The 19,884-nt window shown below is 36.2% G+C and overlaps 1 protein-coding gene across 1 annotated transcript in view; it reads left to right on the top strand.

Moving 5' to 3' along the window:
- MYCT1 (MYC target 1) overlaps positions 1-19,682 on the top strand; it is a 36,816-nt gene extending 17,134 nt beyond the window's left edge. The window contains exon 2 of the mRNA XM_075203579.1: positions 16,395-19,682. Coding sequence (XP_075059680.1) covers positions 16,395-16,924 — 530 coding nt within the window. The 3' untranslated portion in view covers positions 16,925-19,682. The remainder of the gene's footprint in view (positions 1-16,394) is intronic.
- The last annotated feature ends 202 nt before the right edge of the window (positions 19,683-19,884 follow it).

Genomic DNA, 19,884 nt, shown 5'->3' with positions numbered 1-19,884 from the left:
GGTGACTTAGTGGTTAGCAGTTCTGCCTCACAGCACTGGGGCTGATTCATGATCATGGCCTTATTGTATGTTCCTCACGATTGTGCTGGTTTCCTCTAGGTGCTCCAGCTTTCTCCCACACCCCCTAAAAATTACAAGAGGAATTAGTGGCGCTATATAAATAAATGATGATAATGATTAATAAAAGAATGGTCTTAGTCTAGTTTTTATACCAATTTGAGCCTTGGTACTTTGCCTTTTATAGTCTACACTCACAAAAGGGGGTAGCTGCATTTTGGGGACAACAAGAAATATCTGGGTGAAGTGAGTAACTTTTATCTCTCTGGGCCAGTATTGCCAGCAAAGCTCAGCTGACCAAGCAACTTTATTTTGGTAAATATAGTCAAAAGGTTATTTTTTTATAGTTGCAGTAAGAGGTAATAGATAATGACATTTTACTTAATGGTTAAACTAGCAATAAGGTAGTATTTTAGGAGAAAACCTGAAATGTTTTATTTAATGATAAGGGTGGTTCTAAAGTGGTAGAATGTTGTCATGTTTATACTTTTGCACATTACGCCTCTTCAGATTTTTCTTTCTCTCCACACACTTAGGCAAACTTCTAGTTTGCGGAGATATCCCACGAGAGTGGAGAGTATGTATGCATCTTGAGTTGGGTGAACAATCTAAGCACAGCAGTGCGGTGAGCATCAGGTGCACTTCAAATATGAAGATACAGGAGTAGACACTAAGGGCTAGATTTACTAAGCTGCGGGTTTGCAAAAGTGGGGATGTTGCCTATAGCAACCAATCAGATTCTAGCTGTCATTTTGTAGAAGGTACTAAATAAATGAAAGCTAGAATCTGATTGGTTGCTATAGGCAACATCCCCACTTTTTCAAACCCGCAGCTTAGTAAATCTAGCCCTAAAGGTCTATTTATCAAGACCCCTCTGATAAGATTTCCTACAGCTGCTTATCGCAGTAATATAAAAATCTTCTATTGGGCAATTTATCAAAGAAATGTCACCAGGGCATCTGAGCGATTCCCCAGCAACGTGGGTTGGCAGTGGTATGAATAATTTTACCACTTACCAGACTCATTTGCTGTCAATCAGCGCATACCTAAGTCTGCTTATTTTAATGAAGCATTTGTTTTCTGTGGGCACCCCCATCTGAAGTGACCTTAGCCATCAGAGGACAGCAGTGGTACTGTGACTGTAGTTGTTGTTGGCAAAGCATGGGGAATCATCGCAGGACACCCACAATTTTGATTACCTTCAGCAGTAGTCTTCGCCAGCTGGGAGCTTTGGTAAATGGTTAGAAGCCCTAAATTTAGGGCTTATCTCCCTTTGATTAATAGTATGTCAGCTCTTAAGAGCAGGACCGTCTTCTCTTTTGTCTCTATACCACTTCTTCTCCTCCAACTTCACTGTACTTGCTATGCTTGGAGCTATTGGAGTCTTGGTTTTACTAATTTATTGTTCTGTACTGTTTTACCCTGTATGGTCCACTGTTTGTATTATGTACGGCGGTGCGGAAATCTTGTGGCACCTTATAAATAAAGGTTAATAATAATAATAATAATAATAATAATAATAAGAAGAAGAAGAAGAAGAAGAAGAAGAAGAATGTAGGCAGCCAATGAAATGTCTCCCTAGTAGCTGAACCTAAGTATTTTTCTCTCCCTACACAGCCAATTGCCATGATAAAGCATATAAGTAAGCCAGGGGGACTCTAGCTCACAAACAGGAAGTTGATGTGCAATAGTACACTAGGGATGGGCAGTCAGGACATGAGCTCAGGGTGCAGGCAAGACAAGTTAGAAAGATATATTGCTTTTGAAACGAAAGATCAGACAGAGAAGAGGGCAAAATTAAAACAAACACCATAAAAATAAGATACAAAAATTGCAAGGGGATCTGAAATGGAGCTGGCAATGTGATTGTATAATGAAGGTTTAATTCTCCGTATCTGCTTTTATTTTGTATGTATGTGAACAACTGCAGAGTTCTATTCTTATACTCAGTACTTTATGTATATACTCAGTACTCTGTATGTTATATTGCACCATAGTTAACAAAGTCTTGAGTGACATAATGGTAAAAGAGAAACCATTGTATGGAAAAAAGGGTGTGTGGGAAATCTATAAGAGACACTGCTCGGCAAGAGACTTTCGCAGCACGCCTTACCTTTTAAAAAGCAAACTATTTACTATGAAAATCAGAGAACGCTATCCCCTGTTTAAATCTGTGCTATTTAAGCATCCACATAAATGATAAACAAGGTAGACAATAATATTAATAATATTCCACTTGTGGTCATATAATGGATTCAGAAAAACTGGTGAATTAATTTATCTAATATACAGAATAAGAGCTTGATGAAACATGGGAGGTGACATTAGACATAACTGTTAATGGTCTGCTAATATTTTTCAACTGAAAATGTAAAATAATATAACAGTTCTACTCATGTAACACCCTGGGGTAATAGCTTATTGGGTAACCTAGGATGTTTATTTGCATAGCGATAATATTTTTAAAACAACTTTATCTAATACATAGATGATTAAATCACTCATGTGTAAGATCATATGTCTCATAGCACAAGATATTCAAGCCTGCTCCATTTTACATACGGGATCCAATTGTATGTCAAGAATTGTCGTAAAATGCTATGCAACTTGACGTCAAGCACAGAAGCAGCAGTGGGTAAATCATACATTATGTAAACAGCAGAGAGTTTGAGCTAGTCTAGTGACTGTGATGCTGCACATTTCTTTAAGATAAAATGTTTTATTATATGTCACACTGGTCACAGAACAAACCACATTACCCAAGCAGCACTGTATGGAAACAGTATGTGAGCCAAAAGCCTATGACTTGCTAAATAGCTTTACATCCAATTTTCTTGCAGAGGCTATTCATAAAAAATAAATAAGATATTCCCTAGTTGAGGTGACTGTATAAATAATAATACCACACAGAATGTTTTGCTCTGCTTGTGTCTGTCAATGTTTGGCACTCTGTTTGATGCGTTTTTCTTATACTGAGGACCGATCAAGTCAGGTGGTCCATGTTTTGGGAGCATGTCACTATTCTAGGGACTTCTATAAATGCAGATAGCATTTTAGTCACCTACATAAAATACAGAGAGCATCCTAGTAACCAATATACAACAGAAAGAGCATCATAATAAAAAAAATATATGATAGGGAGAACATTCTAGAGAACTCTATACTATACAGAGAGCATTCATGTGACTTTGATATAATACAGATGGCATTCTAGTGTCTTTTATACAATGCAGAGAGTATTCTAATGACCAAAATAAAAAGCAGAGATCATTCTCGTGTTTATTATACAAGTCTATTGATCTCAATAGAATACAGAGAACATCTTAATGATTAATATACAATACAGATAGTATCTTAATAAACAATTTACATACATAGCACATTTTAGTGGTCACCATACAATACAGAGAGCATTCTAATGAGTAATGGCTAGCACCGTCCACCAGTAAGCTTGCTAAAAGACCCAGTAACTTAATGGATACATAAATATTAAATAACCTGATGTAAACAATGAATTATTTAGACAACATTGTTGCATGTGATGCTATATGGTAGCAAATGATACTTTTTATTAACATGTGAGTATATATTGATACATAGATGATAAATTGTGTAATATGAAGCTACATGTTATCATATGAGGTCATGGGCTCTATTTATCAAGGTGGCTAAGAGCACTTTTGCTGCCAAAAATGGGCTTAATTACTCTTTGTATTGTACATCTAAGGGCTTACCTCTGGCCTTTACATGAGCAAAGCTGTTTATTAAGAATCACAGCAGTATTTTACCACAGTGAAGTGTTCTGAAAAAAATGTTTTACAGTAAAAAATATTTTTTTTTAATCTGAAACTTTTTGTAAATAAAGGGGTCTAGAATGTTATTTATTTTCTAGTGAAAACGTAGATGTAATATAACTTTTATATCATGTCTATCATTTTTATATAGATCATTTTTTATAGTTTTTATTTATCTTTTTTAAATGGTGAAACTGAAATACGTATATTTTTGCTGCACTGAAAAAAGTATTTCCATTTTATCATAACACACACACTGTTATGCTGCAATAGGTGTTATTCCATATCAAGCATGTCAGTTATCATATGTTTGTGTCTGAGAGTAGTTTATTGAGCACCTAACAAAATTCAGCTAGTAGGGTCACTGTAGAATTGAAAATAGTAAACATTATGTAGCATACATTCCCAATTAATAATTAATATTGACTTATTTGGCTAATTATTTTGTAATATCAGAGAGCAGACCAGTGGCAGTGCAAGAGTTTGCAGCTTAATCCCATTTCATCCCATATAACCATCAAGGATTTCTCTCTCACCATTAGGATCCTTTTTCAAGGTTTACAATAGGTCCTAAAGTGCCTCATTATCTATCTCACTACCAATGAGATTGAAACAGTTTAGGCACCATAGGCCACCAGAAGATGCCAAGTAATTGCAATGGTGGCCTGTTACGTGTTCCTGCCTTGGTGTATAAATATAGCAATGTCAATATTCATCAGGAGAAATAGCATTACAGCATGTATCGCAATGAATATTCAAATGGATCATGACAGATATTAATAAAATAACAAACTAGTCAGATACAAATATATTCATAGTCAATATACACATGCTAGAAAATATACATAATTATGCACACATATGTGTTAAAAATATATTTTTACTTGCTTAACTTTAGATGGTTTATTTGTCTAGTATGCTATGTAAAAAAATATTAGCTGTATCTTATATAATAAAGAGAGCAGGCCAATAGCCTTCCAACAGTTAAAGACTGTGAGCCTCAATAGGTACATACAAAGTATCACAGGTAGTACTAAACCAAGGAACAATACATATACAAAAATATACATATACAAAAGGGGTCAGGATGAAAAACATGAATTTCTCAATTAGATCACAGTCACTTTGTAGGACAGCCCCTGAGCCTTGTTGATGATGATGGCAAAACACAGCTTACTGGGAAAATCTAAGGGTTAGTAACTGGGTGGAGTTGTATACATGGTATGGAGACACTCTGCCACTTGGCACTTAGTACACTGCCCCTTGGCTCTTAGTATGGTGACCTTTATAACATGGGATTACAAGCCATGCACTGTCAGTCGGGTTCCATTACAGAATTGTGGGGCATCGAGGTTCCGTAGTAAGATAAAAGGGACTCTAACCCTCAGCCTCATACAGGGCCGTAACTAGGACTGTGCAATAGGCACGACCGCCCACGGCACAACGCTGAAGGGTGGCGCAATTTAGGAATATTTTAGGTTAATTTGGCTAAAATTGAGGGCTAGGGGGGGGGGGGCTTTTGTCTTTCTCGCCCCAGGCGCTAGAATTCTAAGTTACGGCTCTGGCCTCAGATTCTGAAGGCATTCCTGGTGGGTTGAGATACTTTAGGAAATCCATGGGTTAGCTGAATCTTCATCATTTGTTGCACTGTCCCACTGACTCGAATGTCCTCTTTTTGCCAAGTAAAGAGATGCATGTGGTTGCTGATGGTCTTAATAATTATTACTGGAACAGTATAAGCGTATTTATTTTGTCGTTTTCCCTTTAGAATGAAGGTGTTAAACTATATGTTCAAATATATCACAAATGTGTGTTAATTCTAACATTATTTTCATATAACTTTAAGATTAAAATACATTTACCTTAGACTGTGAGATATCATATCAGCAGGCACAATCACAGAAATAAACAATGTGTGTGTATAAAGTTCACACTCAAGTGATAACTGACTGTTCTATACCAAACTGTAACTTGTACACCAAAGATGAGTGACTTCACAAAGGCTGTTATGATGTAAGTCAGTTATATGATCAGGCTAGTTAAATGTTATATCTCAACTTGCATGCATTTCATGACTGAATGTAAGGATTACATGATTCCATAAAGGGACACAATGAATGCTCAAACCAAGGTGATTTTGCTTTTTCCTGTCCTCTCTAGTATTCAAAAAGTGGGTTAAACATTTTCAGACAGAGAGAAAGAGCAAGAGGCCAAAGCACAATGAGGAAAGAAAAAATACAATCCTGTATTCAAATCAGAAACATAGCCAACATTCGCAGACAGATCCTGTACGGAACTTTGTCAAGGCAATTTGCAGTGCATTCAGCTAACCCTTAAATACTCAACAGGACAGCAGCTGTATCAACCAGCTGCCTTGTGGGGTGGTACTGGGCAGCTGTAACTAGATAACAACATACGATTCATCTGTGTCATCTAGAAGCAATGCACAGTGGTCCTTGTAACCATAGTAACAGTAAACAAAACTTGTATTGCAGCGCCGTAATGTAAGCTGGTATCAGTAACTATGGCAGCAACAAACAGCATGGCAATAATAAAACAATAACGTAAGGGATAATATCTATAAGTTGTAAAATAATAAATATAAAAGATTAAGGGGCATATTTATCAACCTCTGAAGAGGTTAAAATCCCAGCATTAATTAGAATCAAGGCTATTTATGATTATAGGACCGATATCTGCTGCAGTCCCAGCCTCATTGTTCGAAAATCCAGTCCCAATTGGTGTTTGTCAAGCTCACAAATTCGACTTGGCCCTGACAACTAACGTTATCTGAAGATGGCATTAGCCGTTACAGTCTAAGTGAGGAGCATCGCAGGGGAGAGATCTTTGGCTCCCTCGTGCTTTCCCCATCATAAATTCTGACTGGCCAAAGTAACCTTTACGTTAAGTGATCACAATTGCGATAACTTTACTATAAAGAGCTGCTGTTCTGACTGAACAAAGTTAATAAAACAGGCACATTATATCATTTATCAATGCAATAACTAACATAGCAAAAATATGATTGGTCATAAATAGACCCCTAAATAAATAAGGTTGACGTAAACAACAGTTATTTTACTAAGCAAATCAATGCTAGATATTCTAATAGCACTAAATTAAAAGTAATAAACCAATCAGGTGTATATCATGCCATAAAGAGCACTAACTGCCACATATCAATTTAGACTGAAATACCTTGTACATAGAGAAAATAAATACATATAGAAAAAAGATACATAGTAAAAAAAATTACAATATATTGTATTTATTTTCTCTATGTATTAGATGCTTCAATATTAACTGTATATTAACGAATAACTATATATTAACTAATATGTTAGCATTTACATAAATCTAACATTTTGCCCGTAAATAACTTTGCAACTATTCAAGAGATTTGCCTGAAATTTGGAATACACAATCAAGACCCACATATCTGTTGATCTGTCAAATTTTATTCTTTCAAGATATATAGTGTAACACAATCAAGGGTGAAGTGTATTGTAACAGGTATGTTTCGCCTACATTCCTAGCATACTGCTTTTAAAATCCAAGGAGAACATGTGTTTTTAGTAGCTGTGAGTTGCTGCAAAACTAAAGGCTTGTGGAAAAATGGAAAAGGGGTTTATGGATGGAAAGAGTAGGGTGGGTTCCATCCATTAGGCCTGTAGCTGGGTCTTTCAGGTGATCTGCTAACCTACTGATAATTAGGAGGTGCACCTGAGCGGTGCAGGTAAAAAGCTGCTTCTCAGCACAGTCTCTGTCTCTGCCTGGGGACAGAGGCTGGTGGGTCTCAGTGAGAAGAAACTTTACTACTTTGCCTGTGACTGAACCATATTGCACTGCTTTTTTCTTTTCTTTAGTTTGGTAGTCAGACTTGACATATGTTTAGTTAGAGCCAGACGGCAAGGTCTTTATTTTGAAGTTATCTTTTATTTTTGTTGCTTAATAAACCTGGCTGAGGCTAGTTGTACTAAAATCCCTGGAGTTGTGTGATATCATTGCTGCTGTTTACCTCCATTTACAACAGGAGATGGTATCCAATCCCCTCACACGGTCACAATAGCTATGGATTTAATATTATTATTATTATTATTATTATTATTATTATTATTATTAATAATAATAATAATAATAATAATAATAATAATAATAACCTTTATTTATAGGGTGCCACAAGATTTCCTCAGTGCCATACAGAATACAGTCAGTGGGCAATAAACAAGTAATACAGTACAGAACACTAGACAGATAATGCCAGGTCTTCAAAACTCCAAATAAAGCTAGTATAGTGACGTTGGAGCAGATGACTAGGTAGAGAGACAGGAGGGAATAGGGCCTTGCTTGTAAGAGCTTACATCCTAAAGGGAGGGAAAACAGACAGCAGGCACGAAAAGAGTCAATAGAGGGGATCAAGCGCAAGAGAAGACAGGGAAGTGGGAGGTCAAGAGAAAGTTATCTGGATGGCTGGTAAGTCTTAAGAAACAGATGGGCTGTGAGAGCTTGTTTGAAGGTGCTAAGATTAGGGGACAGATGGATGGAGCGAGGGAGGTCGTTCCAGTGGAGGGGGGCAGCACGGGAGAAGTCTTGAATCCTGGCATGGGATGAGGTGATCAGTGCAGAGGAAAAGCGATGGTCATTGGCCAAACGCAGGGAACGGGCAGGAGTGTGGATGGAGAAGAGGTTAGAGATATATGGGGCAGTGGAAAAGGAGAGGGCCTTGTAGGTGACAGTAATGAATTTAAAGTGGATTCTGTAGGAGAAAGGGAGCAAGTGTAAGGCAAGGCAGAGCGGGGAGGAAGAGGAAGACTGGCGTGAAAGAAAGACAAGTATCACAGCTGCGTTAATAATAGAGCGAAAGGGGGCGAAATGGGATAGGGGGAGGCCGGTTTAATAGGCCTATTTTTTACATTTAGGATATCGTCTCTATATGTCACACACATTTGTATGGAAGCTTTGCAAATTTTTTTAATAAAAGATTGACAGTACCGCAAACGTAGGTTTTTTCTATTTCCTTTATCAAACGGTCCTGGTTCTGTCACATATCCACCACCAGTAACATTATTGGAATTTACATTTGGAGCTCTCTAGGAGCCCAGGGCCTTATTCAAAGTCTGGGATCTGGGCTGCTTGCGTAAGATAGTTGCAGTAAACAACCCTCAAAAATATTTAAGATAAATTTGGTTGCAAAGTGAGAATGGGATTTTGAGTTTGAATAGAAATCGATCCGTAGACAACCCTAAATCCCACTAAACTATTAACGTAGATGTACTTATTGTAAGGACCGATGGCAGCCCTACTGAATGCAACTTCACTTTTCATTGTTGGTCTACAAATTATGTTGTAGTACCCAGTGTCTGTGCAAGCCCTGGCAGCTGGCGGTGCCCTCCCCATTCAGAAACCCCATCCTACCATTGGAAATGGCTCCCCCAATCCCACTGTTTCTTACCTTAAAAGGCAGGAGGTAGGGTATAGTTGACTCCTCAGATTGAGAGTGTGGTGGTTGGCTGTGACATCATAACTAAGCTCCTCACTCCAAACTTAAGACTGACATGTCAGTAAACAGTCCTCCGTGTGGGGGGGCTGCAGGAACATTAAAATCTTCGGATGAGTTACATTTTGTCATTCTTTCAGTGTTTTAGGTGCCCTAAGCAACCACCTAGGTTTGACAAATGGTAGTGCTGGTCATGGTAATCCCTAATATTTGGGTTTGGGAGATACTTCTGGCTGTGATTCTACTGAGGTGAAAAGTATGTTAATTGTACACACCATGGAGGAGATTCAATTCTTCATGCGGGGTCTCTGGAATGCTAACGGAGACACGTCATGTAGATTTAATGGCTGGAAACTCCGCTCATTTTTCCTCGCACCCCATAGAGGCGTTTCCCCATAGAAGTGTTGCAGGATGTGAGGGGGGCATTCTCCACAACAGAATCATAGTTTTTCTAGTCTTCTTCTAGTCCTCATCGAGTTATATCACTGGGGTTCTTTAGTACAAAGAAGCTCTAGTGACTAACAGTGGAAGGTTGTGTATACATGAGGTCAACTGTGTATGTAGTTTTCTTCTGTTCTTTAGCTGAGGAGTACTACTATAGGGAATAAAGGATCAGAAACACAAGAAAGAAAGTTGTACTTTCATCAGATCTTCAGAATAGAACATATTTATTTTTTAATAGACTGTAGGGCAAGTAGTAAATTGTAGGGCAATGTTAGGTAAGGCCATGCAACTTCTAAGTGTGGTACATTCTGTGCATCTGCAATCCCTGATATGTACGTTTGGTGTGCATGGCATCAGTGTTTATGTCGATGTCTACTGAGCACACAGTACCTGATAAGGTGGGTGGGAATATCTCGTTGTACATTTCGACAGTTGTTTTTCTGTCATTGGTTGTATTGGCTTGATATTCTCCCCTACTTGTATGTTTGTGGTGCTGAAGGATGGGTGGGTAGTTTCAAACTCTAACACCGAATTTCCTTGCTTTTGTTTTTGTGAAAAAACCATTACCGAAGCATTAAACTATGTTTTTTGCCTGAAAAAATAAATTATATATATATATATATATATATATATATATATAGACGCTGTATATAGATAGATAGATATCAAATATATGTTAAACCATATTTTAAATTCTAGAATAAATAAAAATACTTATTAAAAATGTGAATTGCTCATCTATCACGAAAAGGTGACCTCGTTCAGATGTACCTATAATTTTATAACATGGCACTTAACTCTTTTAATACCTATGATCTACAAATAATATTAGTAGAGACCAGACTATTTTCTGCTCTGAGTAAAATCGCCTATGGATAAATGGGTGTGATGCTACCCCAAAGAAGAAAGCAGTCACAACATTGTATATAAATAGTAAAATGCTAAACCACCGAAGTGATAACAGCTACAGCTCAAGTCTTGTTTAAATGACAGCTAAAAGAGCAAACTCCACTAAAATAACTGAGTACTGTGCATATTATGTAATCTTATATCAAAGATTAGATTAAACAAATCCAACCATATTAGTATTTTGCCCTCTGTCTCTATAGAATTTACTGGCCCTGCACACATATCATAGCACACATAGCCTCCAGTAAATCTACAGCAATTTACATGCTATTATCTGGGTTGGGTACTAAATTTGCAACACTGGAAATGTCAGCAGTTATCCTGTTGACATGAAAATGTTGGGAAGCTAAATGCTGACACTTCTATTCTGGGGACAGCTTGAAAATGTCGACTGTGATTGTTGACATTCTATGGGTGGTTTCTTCAGAGGTAAGATTCTAGTGGTCAAGGCACCCTTTTATAGATCCATCAATAAAATATTGTGGCCAATCATTTGCCTATAAACAGAAACTTTGTTTCTAGGCAACCGCCTTGTACTGTTCAGACGTGAGCCAATTAGATGGCATGTAAACATTAACTGCTTTAAAAGACGATTTCGTATTGCTGAAGCTCAAATTCTGATACAGTAATCAAATAAAACTGATCACATATATTATTGATCTAGTTTAAATACACCTTATAATATGTAGAATTGCAAATATGATTTTTTTTTTTTTAAAAAAAAAACTTCCTTATAATTCAATGATGTTATAATTGTATATATATCAAGTATGACAACAACAGCAACATTTGTTCAGAGTGGGCATATATGGACCAATCATGTATTGGGACAATAATATATTAAGTAATTGCCCAAAACATAAAAATAATAATAATAATAATATCTTATTATTTCTATCTATTTTTATATTTTTATTTTTATAATATCTATTATCTCATAAAATTAATAGTCAAATTATATTTTGCATATTAAATTATTTATTATAATCCCTATAGAGCTAAAAAAAATACATATTGAATTCCATAACCATAGTTTATGAGGTTTATTATGTAACTAGAGCAACAATCTAAAATGTTTTTTTATTGGAAAGTGTTCTTTAGAGACAAAGGAAGAAAATTCATGGCTCTTATGATCTGTAAACTTGCATGTTAAACAATGGTTTCGTCCGCATTTATAATACCCATTAGGTCACAAACCTAACCAATTAGCACAGTTATTCAAAGTACTTTTTAATTCCTCATAGTATCTTTAATCCCCATCTTGTTCTTAAAGAAACTAGGGGCTAGTTTTTCTTTCAGCTTTCTGGATCTTCTAAAAACAATATTCTTGTCTCTATTTCTAGTGGTACTTAATAAATCATCATGTTCCAATATAGCAAAGTTCTTTTTAATAATTCTTCTGATATTTGATGCATATGAATCATACTGAGTTACGAACACCATATACCTATCATCTGTCTCCTTTTCACCTTTAACTCTATGAATCACTACATATTTTTGATTAATGAAGTCTACCTCCTGTAATGCACTATCAAGTAATTTTGGCTATCCCTGTCCCAAAAGTGACTGGCATAGCACACTAACTTGTCTATTAAAGTCTTCCACCAGGGAACAGTTCCTCCAAACATGAAGGAACTGAACCTTGGGAATGTTGTACTTCCATTTCTGTGCATAGCTACTTTTATAGTGAAGGTAATTAAACATATCTACACTTTTTGTGTATGTCTCAGAGATAATCTTGTTCTACCTCACTGACAATGTAACATCCCAAAAATTAACAAGTGCATCATCTTGATGACCAGTGAACCTAATACCAAAATCATTGTGATTTAAATGGGATAAAAATAATTGTATAGCATCCTCATCACCATCCCAAACAAAAAATAAATTATATATGTACCTGCCATTGAGAAGCAGGCTCACCCTGAATGTCGAACATCATATGTAGAGTTCTTCAAAGAGGCCCATATAGAGGTTTGCATAGCTAGGGGTGAACCTGGTTCCCATGGCAGTCCTAGTGCTTATAAATAAAATTGTGTGTTAAAAACAAAATTAATTCTGTTCTAAAATAAACTTCATCATTATCATCATCATCTATTTATATAATGCCACTAATTCCGCAGCTCTGTACAAAGAACTCACATCAGTCCCTGCCCCATTGGAGCTTACAGTCTAAATTCCCTAACATAAACACGCACACAAACAGAAAGAGAGAGAGAGACTAGGGTCAATTTGATAGCAGCCAATTAACCTACCAGTATGTTTTTGGAATGTGGGAGGAAACTGGAGCATTGGTGAAAGAAAAAGAAAGAAAGCATGGACTGTAACTAGGGACAGTCTTTGAGTGATAGAGTAATATTTTAAAATAAAATACTTTATTAGATATATATTAAAATGTTCCCTAAATAAGCCACCAGTGGCAAAATATTTAAAAACGAAAATGAACAGTGCAAAAAGTGCAAAATGAGTGATTAAAATTGGCAGCTGCTGTTGCCCCGCCTCGCTATGCTAAGTATATTTTAGTACTGAATCAGTAATCACAATAGTAAATTATTATAAGATCCTAAATTGTTAATCTCTCAATAAAGATTCTATAATCTCTTTTATTTGATATGATATAACAATAGCTAATTATAACTTGACATAAAAATCAATACTGTATCTGAAAATCTACTAGGTGAAAGAGAAAAAAGCCATTGAGAAATACAGTACACCAGATTCAGACGGCTCTATACAAATACAAGCCTCTGCATGGAAATTGAACTTAGTAAAAGGCTTGTCCCCTTCCTAGTGAAATGCTATGATACTATTACTCCTGAATCAATGAGTAGCCTACACTATGATAAAAAATAGAGAAAGGTACGCTACTCTAAGTGGTTCACGTCCTGGATATACCAGGGGTAGTGCCGCTGGATACTGTTATCTAGGACTAAAAATGAAAGGATCTATTATAATAAAGCATAGCGAGGCAAACGCCAACGCGCATTTCACATACCTGCTTTAACAAGGCAACTGCTTCCAGACCTCGATTTGGAGGTATGTTGGAATACAGTGCTTCTACGGTGCAAGTCATAAAACGGTATGACTTTTTCCAGTCCACCGTATTAATCAAATCAAGAAAATTAGTTGTGTCCTTAATATATGATCTCAACAAAGAAAACTAGCTTTGTGTGAATGTACTTGAGGGAACCCACTCCCGAAATAATTGGTCTTGTGCAATTAGTGTCTTGTGAATCTTTGATAACTGATAAAAAGTGGGTGCAACCGGATATAATATATATATAAAAAATGTAAAGTGTCCTTAGTAATTACATTGTCAGTAAGGGCTGTATCCAACATAGATCTCAGTTTACGCTGGTATTGGGGATTGGATTCAGATTCCAGTTTTTTATAAAAATTCATATCACTCAACTGTCATAGAGCCTCCACTTGATAGTTCATCACATTTTGGATCCTCAAGCCACCTCCCTTATCCCCTGTCTTGATGATCAATGTTTCATCAGGCATACGACTTTGAATGCTTTTCTCTCACTCATAGTCAGATTATCCCTTTAATAATTTTTTTATCTACTTTCTCACACAGGATATGGAAGTCTTCCATTGTGCTTTTATAACAGCTTTCTACAAATGGTCCTCTATGCTGCAATGGATTGAAATTGAAACAATTTTTTAAGAATCTTGCTGTGCCATAATTTTTGATGCCAAAATCCTCAGTAGCCTGCAATGATTTGGGATCTATTGATTCCAATAACAATGATTCTAACTCCTCAAATGCTTTTTCATCCTCACCATTAAGGACTATGTGTAAACCTGTATAATTTGTCTTTTTATAGCCTTTCAAGCAAAATATATTTTTCTACTAAGTGTCCTAACATACTTGCTGAGATCAACAAATAAATCAAACAAGTTGGTTCTGGTAGCCGGTGCACATTTTAAGCCTTTTTAGATGAGCCTCATCTCATTAGAGGTGAGGACCCTGGAAGATAAATGAAAGACTTCTTTTTTACTTATAGTAGTCTTACATTTTTCTAACAATTTTGTAACTCCTCCTGTGCATCCTCTGACTTGAGGTCTCTGTTTCTTTTGAGTGTTTGTATTATTTTGGACCGAGCTCTTTGCACATAGATGGATGATGATAGACCCTGTCCTAAAAAAAGGTGCTATACTTATCATTATGAGACTTATCTGTGGTAATGGTGCCTCTCTCTTGAATTTTTGACGTTTTAGATTTAGCACCTTTACGTTCATATACAGTATATGCTGAAATTGTCTGGGTGCATCCAAATCATGTAGGCATTCATACCTATTCTCATGTATCAATTTCCTGTTGGAGACTCTCCTGTCTCTTCTATGATGATTGTTTGGGGAGTCAAAAGGGACCCCATTATTCCTAAAACAGTACTTACATGTATGATTTACATAGCTTTTTATGATTAATGCATCTGCTAACCTCAACAGAGCTGCCAAGTGACCACTTCTGACATTGACCTGATTGGATGGCATCTAAGAGTTTTAAAGATTGTATTATGGTGACCAGTGGGAATAAAATTTAGGGTAGAGATGTTTTATGGCTATCTACTGAAAGCACTACAAAACCTAACAACATTGTTACTTTTGTACAGTAGGAAGAAATAATAGCAACATGTATGTAAAAGTGTTTATTAAACCATAAAACATTTTCTATAAGAAGATAAGATAAACAAAGGGGTCACTTCTTAATGCCCACTGCACTTTCTAATGTTTTGAAGTCTTATAGGTATGATAAAGGACATAGCAGGGAGACACTAGGAGACTCCTGTGGGGGCTAAATTCAGCCCATTCTCCCATGTCTTTTTATTGGACACTGTAGCTCTGAATTGTATAATTTATGAATACTGCACAGTTTGTATGTACCTTTGGCACCACTGCACTACTTACCTGTTGGTGTTAATTAAATGTAAATATACAGTTTGCACAAGAAACTCGTAATTTCTAAAAGTAACATATGCACTGTTGGTACTATGTAAATAGAACACATATACAGATAACTATCATAATCATCATCATCCCCATTTATTTATATAGCGCCACTGATTCCGCAGCGCTGTACAGAGAACTCACTCACATCAGTCCCTGCCCCATTAGAGCTTATAGTCTGAATTCCCTAACATACACACACACAGACAGACTAGGGTATATTTTTTATAGCAGCCAATTAACCTACTAGTATGTTTTTGGAGTGTGGGAAGAAACCGGAGCACCCGGAGGAAACCCACGCAAACTCCACACAGATAAGGTCATGGTCGGGAATTGAACTCATGACCCCAGCGCTGTGAGGCAGAAGTGCTAACCACTTAGCCACCGTGCTGCCCCAGATAATAATCAGATAATGCTAAAACAAGGTTACATTTTAAATATTTCCTACTTCTGTAAAGACATCTTCCTAACCTTTGATTTCATGTCAAATTTATCTAGTCTACCTTGGATGTATAAACCAACTAATAATAATAATAATAATAATAATAGTAATAATAATAATAAAAAATGATTTGAGATAAACAAATCTAATCAATTCTGAGCATTTGCATTTTTCAATATTGGACTTAATTTAAATTATTTTATATGTTCAATTTTAGCTTTTGTTTATTGTCTTTTTTCTTTTCATTGTCTTGTCCAGCTATATTTCTAATGTTAACTTGTCTATTTTAAAACAGGTGGTGTGATATTGTCATTTACTGTCTCTGTTGTCATTGGATTGGTGATTGGAGGTATAATATGGATTCTGGTGACATGCTTATCCCGCCGTCGAGCCAGTGCAGCTATTTCCCCAAGAATGACCAATTCATCAAGTCGCCGCCCTAGAACATCTTCTCACAACCATGCATTAAATAGGTCTGGGTTCTATCGAAACAGCAGCTGTGAGCGTCGGAGCAACCTCAGCTTGGCCAGTCTGACGTTCCAAAGGCAGACTTCACAAGAGCAACCTGACCCATTCACTCGGAAACCTAGCTTCAGAGCATCTACATTCCATCCATTCTTGCAATCTCCTCCCCTAACAGTTGAAGCTGACAGTCAACTTGTTACTCTACCACGTGCCAATAGCACTTCACCAACAATCAACAACACTGGCAACCTTGGCCGCCCTGACTTCCACTGGTCAAGTAACAGCCTACGTCTTGGTCAATCAACTCATACACCACCACCTGCTTATGAAAGTATTATTAAGGCTTTCCCTGACTCTTGAATATGATCACTGGATTGTTATTGGATTAAGTAGTTTGATTCATTTCTGATGTACATAAGAATACAGATGGAGTAGAGATTAGTGAGCTTGATTTTGTGTCGTCCTAAGAGGTGACCAGACAGAAATGTGTGCACACTACATATCTTAGCTGAACTGAACTGAAGTCTGCTAGTGAACAAAGCAAGTGTGCATGAGCGGACTTAATATCCTGAACTCCTTGGGTGCACATTTTTTTTTAATCAAACTAACAGGTACACTAAAATCTGCTCCATCTCTGCCATTTCTGATTGCTACTGTAGTGCAATAAATTAAAGTTAAGTAGTTCCATTAGTCTTGTGTCATTGTTAAGTACTCACATATTATGTCATGTTATATTAGTTCCATTTAAAGCAATCATTATAGAAAATATAATCATTTTTCAAAAGTACAATTTTTTAAAATGCTTTGAGCTAAACCTATGTTGAGTCAATATTTGATTCATTATACAGATTGTGCAGTGCATACTTACTATGTCAAATATGCACTGACATGGAGATTGACAATTATCATCATACTGCTTGTAACAGCTGCATATTTGAACATTTGTATTTCACCTAAATATTTGCATTGTATTGAAATATTTTATTGTTCTCTCTACCTACAGTGACATTACTTACTTAAATGTCTCAGACATCTATGTGATAATCTTATATTTGGTTAAAAGTTGCTTCAGTAAAATCCACAAATATGTGTATTCTTGCTAATAGTTCCATATCATAAGCCTCACTTGGAATTAGCCATGGTCTGTCACTTGGATTTTATTCTGAAGGGAATTATCACTATGGTTTTATTCTCATGCACATTAAAGGTTAGTTATGAAATATGCAAATCCTGCTGGGACACAGAGATGACAGTGGACTGCATAGCATTGTAAAGCACTAGACTGCCCATTAGAAATTTTCCTTTTCCTAAAGGTCTCACCTGCGGGACACACTTGTGCCCAGGCTGGACAGCGGGACTGCCCCACTGAAATCGGGACAGTTGCGAGGCATGCACAATTGTAGAAAGGAAGAGGAAAAAAACATTAATATGCTTCTCTAATCAGTTAGTATGACACAGCAGTTTTAACAATTATATACATTTTTCTAATCCTCACACCAAAACGCAAAATGCAAAATAAATAAATTGCTAATGTTCACACTGGCAGCTCAGATTTAACATTAGTGCTGTATTTATTTCTGAATTTTTTCCCATCAGAAGATGCTAAATTTTGCGCCACCTAGATGATGCCAAATGCACATTCAAAATTTATGTGCATTGCTCAAAGCTGGATGTACTGTATATATGCAACAACAGGCACTGTTATATACACTGTGGGATGTGCATATATTGCATACAGGGGAGAGCTGGAAAATTTTAGCCCGTGGGGAGCAAGTCTCGACTCAGCAGCCTATTTTAAAGGGAAAAAAATTGCAGGTCGCTCAATGACCCAGCCCAAGGTAGCCCACTATGGGACGTCCCAGGGGGCATAAGCACCCCTGCCCCCCAGCCCAGTTTGCCTCTGATTGCATATTTGTAACTGATCTTTATTGTCTATTGATATTTGTTTGCATTACATAAAGGTGCTTAGTGAGGGATTTGTCTTTTTTATGTATTCATGTTCACTTATATGTGTCTTTTATGTTTGTTATCCCATTGTTTGACTACAACTAGCATATTGCCAAAACACCACAACATTTCCATACTAATAGTATTTAGCTCCACACTTGACAAAACTTAGCGTCCCATCCCAACACATCATATTTTATATTAAATTAATGAGAAAGCAGTTTTCTCAGTTTTCAGCATCTGAAGTAAAATGGAAAATTAATTTCTCTAAAGGTCACTGTTGTACAATATAAGCTGCATCAAACTTGTTTTAAATATACACAATGCATCTTAGTACTATAAAATAAGCCTCTTTGACACTATTTATATTTTTATATGTATTTTATGTATCCAATATAAAAATGATAAAAACGTTGTTTTACTTTCTTTTATAAAAACAGACTAACGTTGCAATATTTGCATGTTTTCTTTTAAGCTATGTGTGATCAAACTTGTTTGTTGTAATTTTTGGATGGTATATTATAAAATGTGTATATACTGTAATGAGTGCTATAATTACTATGAGTGTATCTAATAAAAATAGAAACTTGAAAAAGATTGGAAAAATAGCAAAAGACAATCAGCATGGAAATGTTTCAAAATGGGAAGCATTGCTAGAAAGTAATATATTAATTTTTATCTTCAAAGGGAGAAATATTAAATTAAGAAATACTTTAAATTTGTATGTGTCACAGACACCTCTCAGGTCAGCATATTTTCCCAGCAATGGATGTTGGGAAATATTTTTTTTTTTATGACAACATTGCTTAGAGAGTCAAGAGAGTGATATGTAACTTGAATAGTACGGCAGTGACCTATAATATTTCTAAATTTCAATAAAATGCATTCATGCTTCAAATAAACAAATGTTTTAGATGACCAAAAACCCACTTGACCAGACTCACAGGCTAATTTACTATCCACATACAGTTGAGAGGAGACCTCTCAAGAAAGACATGTTTTACCACTGTTAACTTCAAGTAGGTAAATGTATATTTCTCCAAAGGTCCGTAGCTGGAAAATAATCTTCTTTATCAAATATATCTTTACCATTTGTAACCTCTAGGTAGATAATATAGAAAACATGTGTTAATATCTTCCAATTAAATTGATTAAAGTGTTTGCTACAGTACAGAGTGGAATCAGTTAGTGTTCAGCTTATTTGAGTGAATTTGTGTGAGGAAACCACCCTTAGCTGCGATAGTGGTTATCCTTTGTGGGATTTATCTCACTAGGGTAGACCAGAATATATCCAAACTAAGGCTTTATTATAAAAGCAAAACACCATAAGACATTCACAAGGTGCAGGGTAAATGGTAGCGTGTATCCTCCAG

Source organism: Mixophyes fleayi, chromosome 3 (assembly GCF_038048845.1).
Source record: "Mixophyes fleayi isolate aMixFle1 chromosome 3, aMixFle1.hap1, whole genome shotgun sequence".
NCBI lineage: Eukaryota > Metazoa > Chordata > Amphibia > Anura > Limnodynastidae > Mixophyes > Mixophyes fleayi.
The sequence above is the reverse complement of the archived record's forward strand: the minus strand, read 5'-3'. Positions and strand labels throughout refer to the sequence as shown.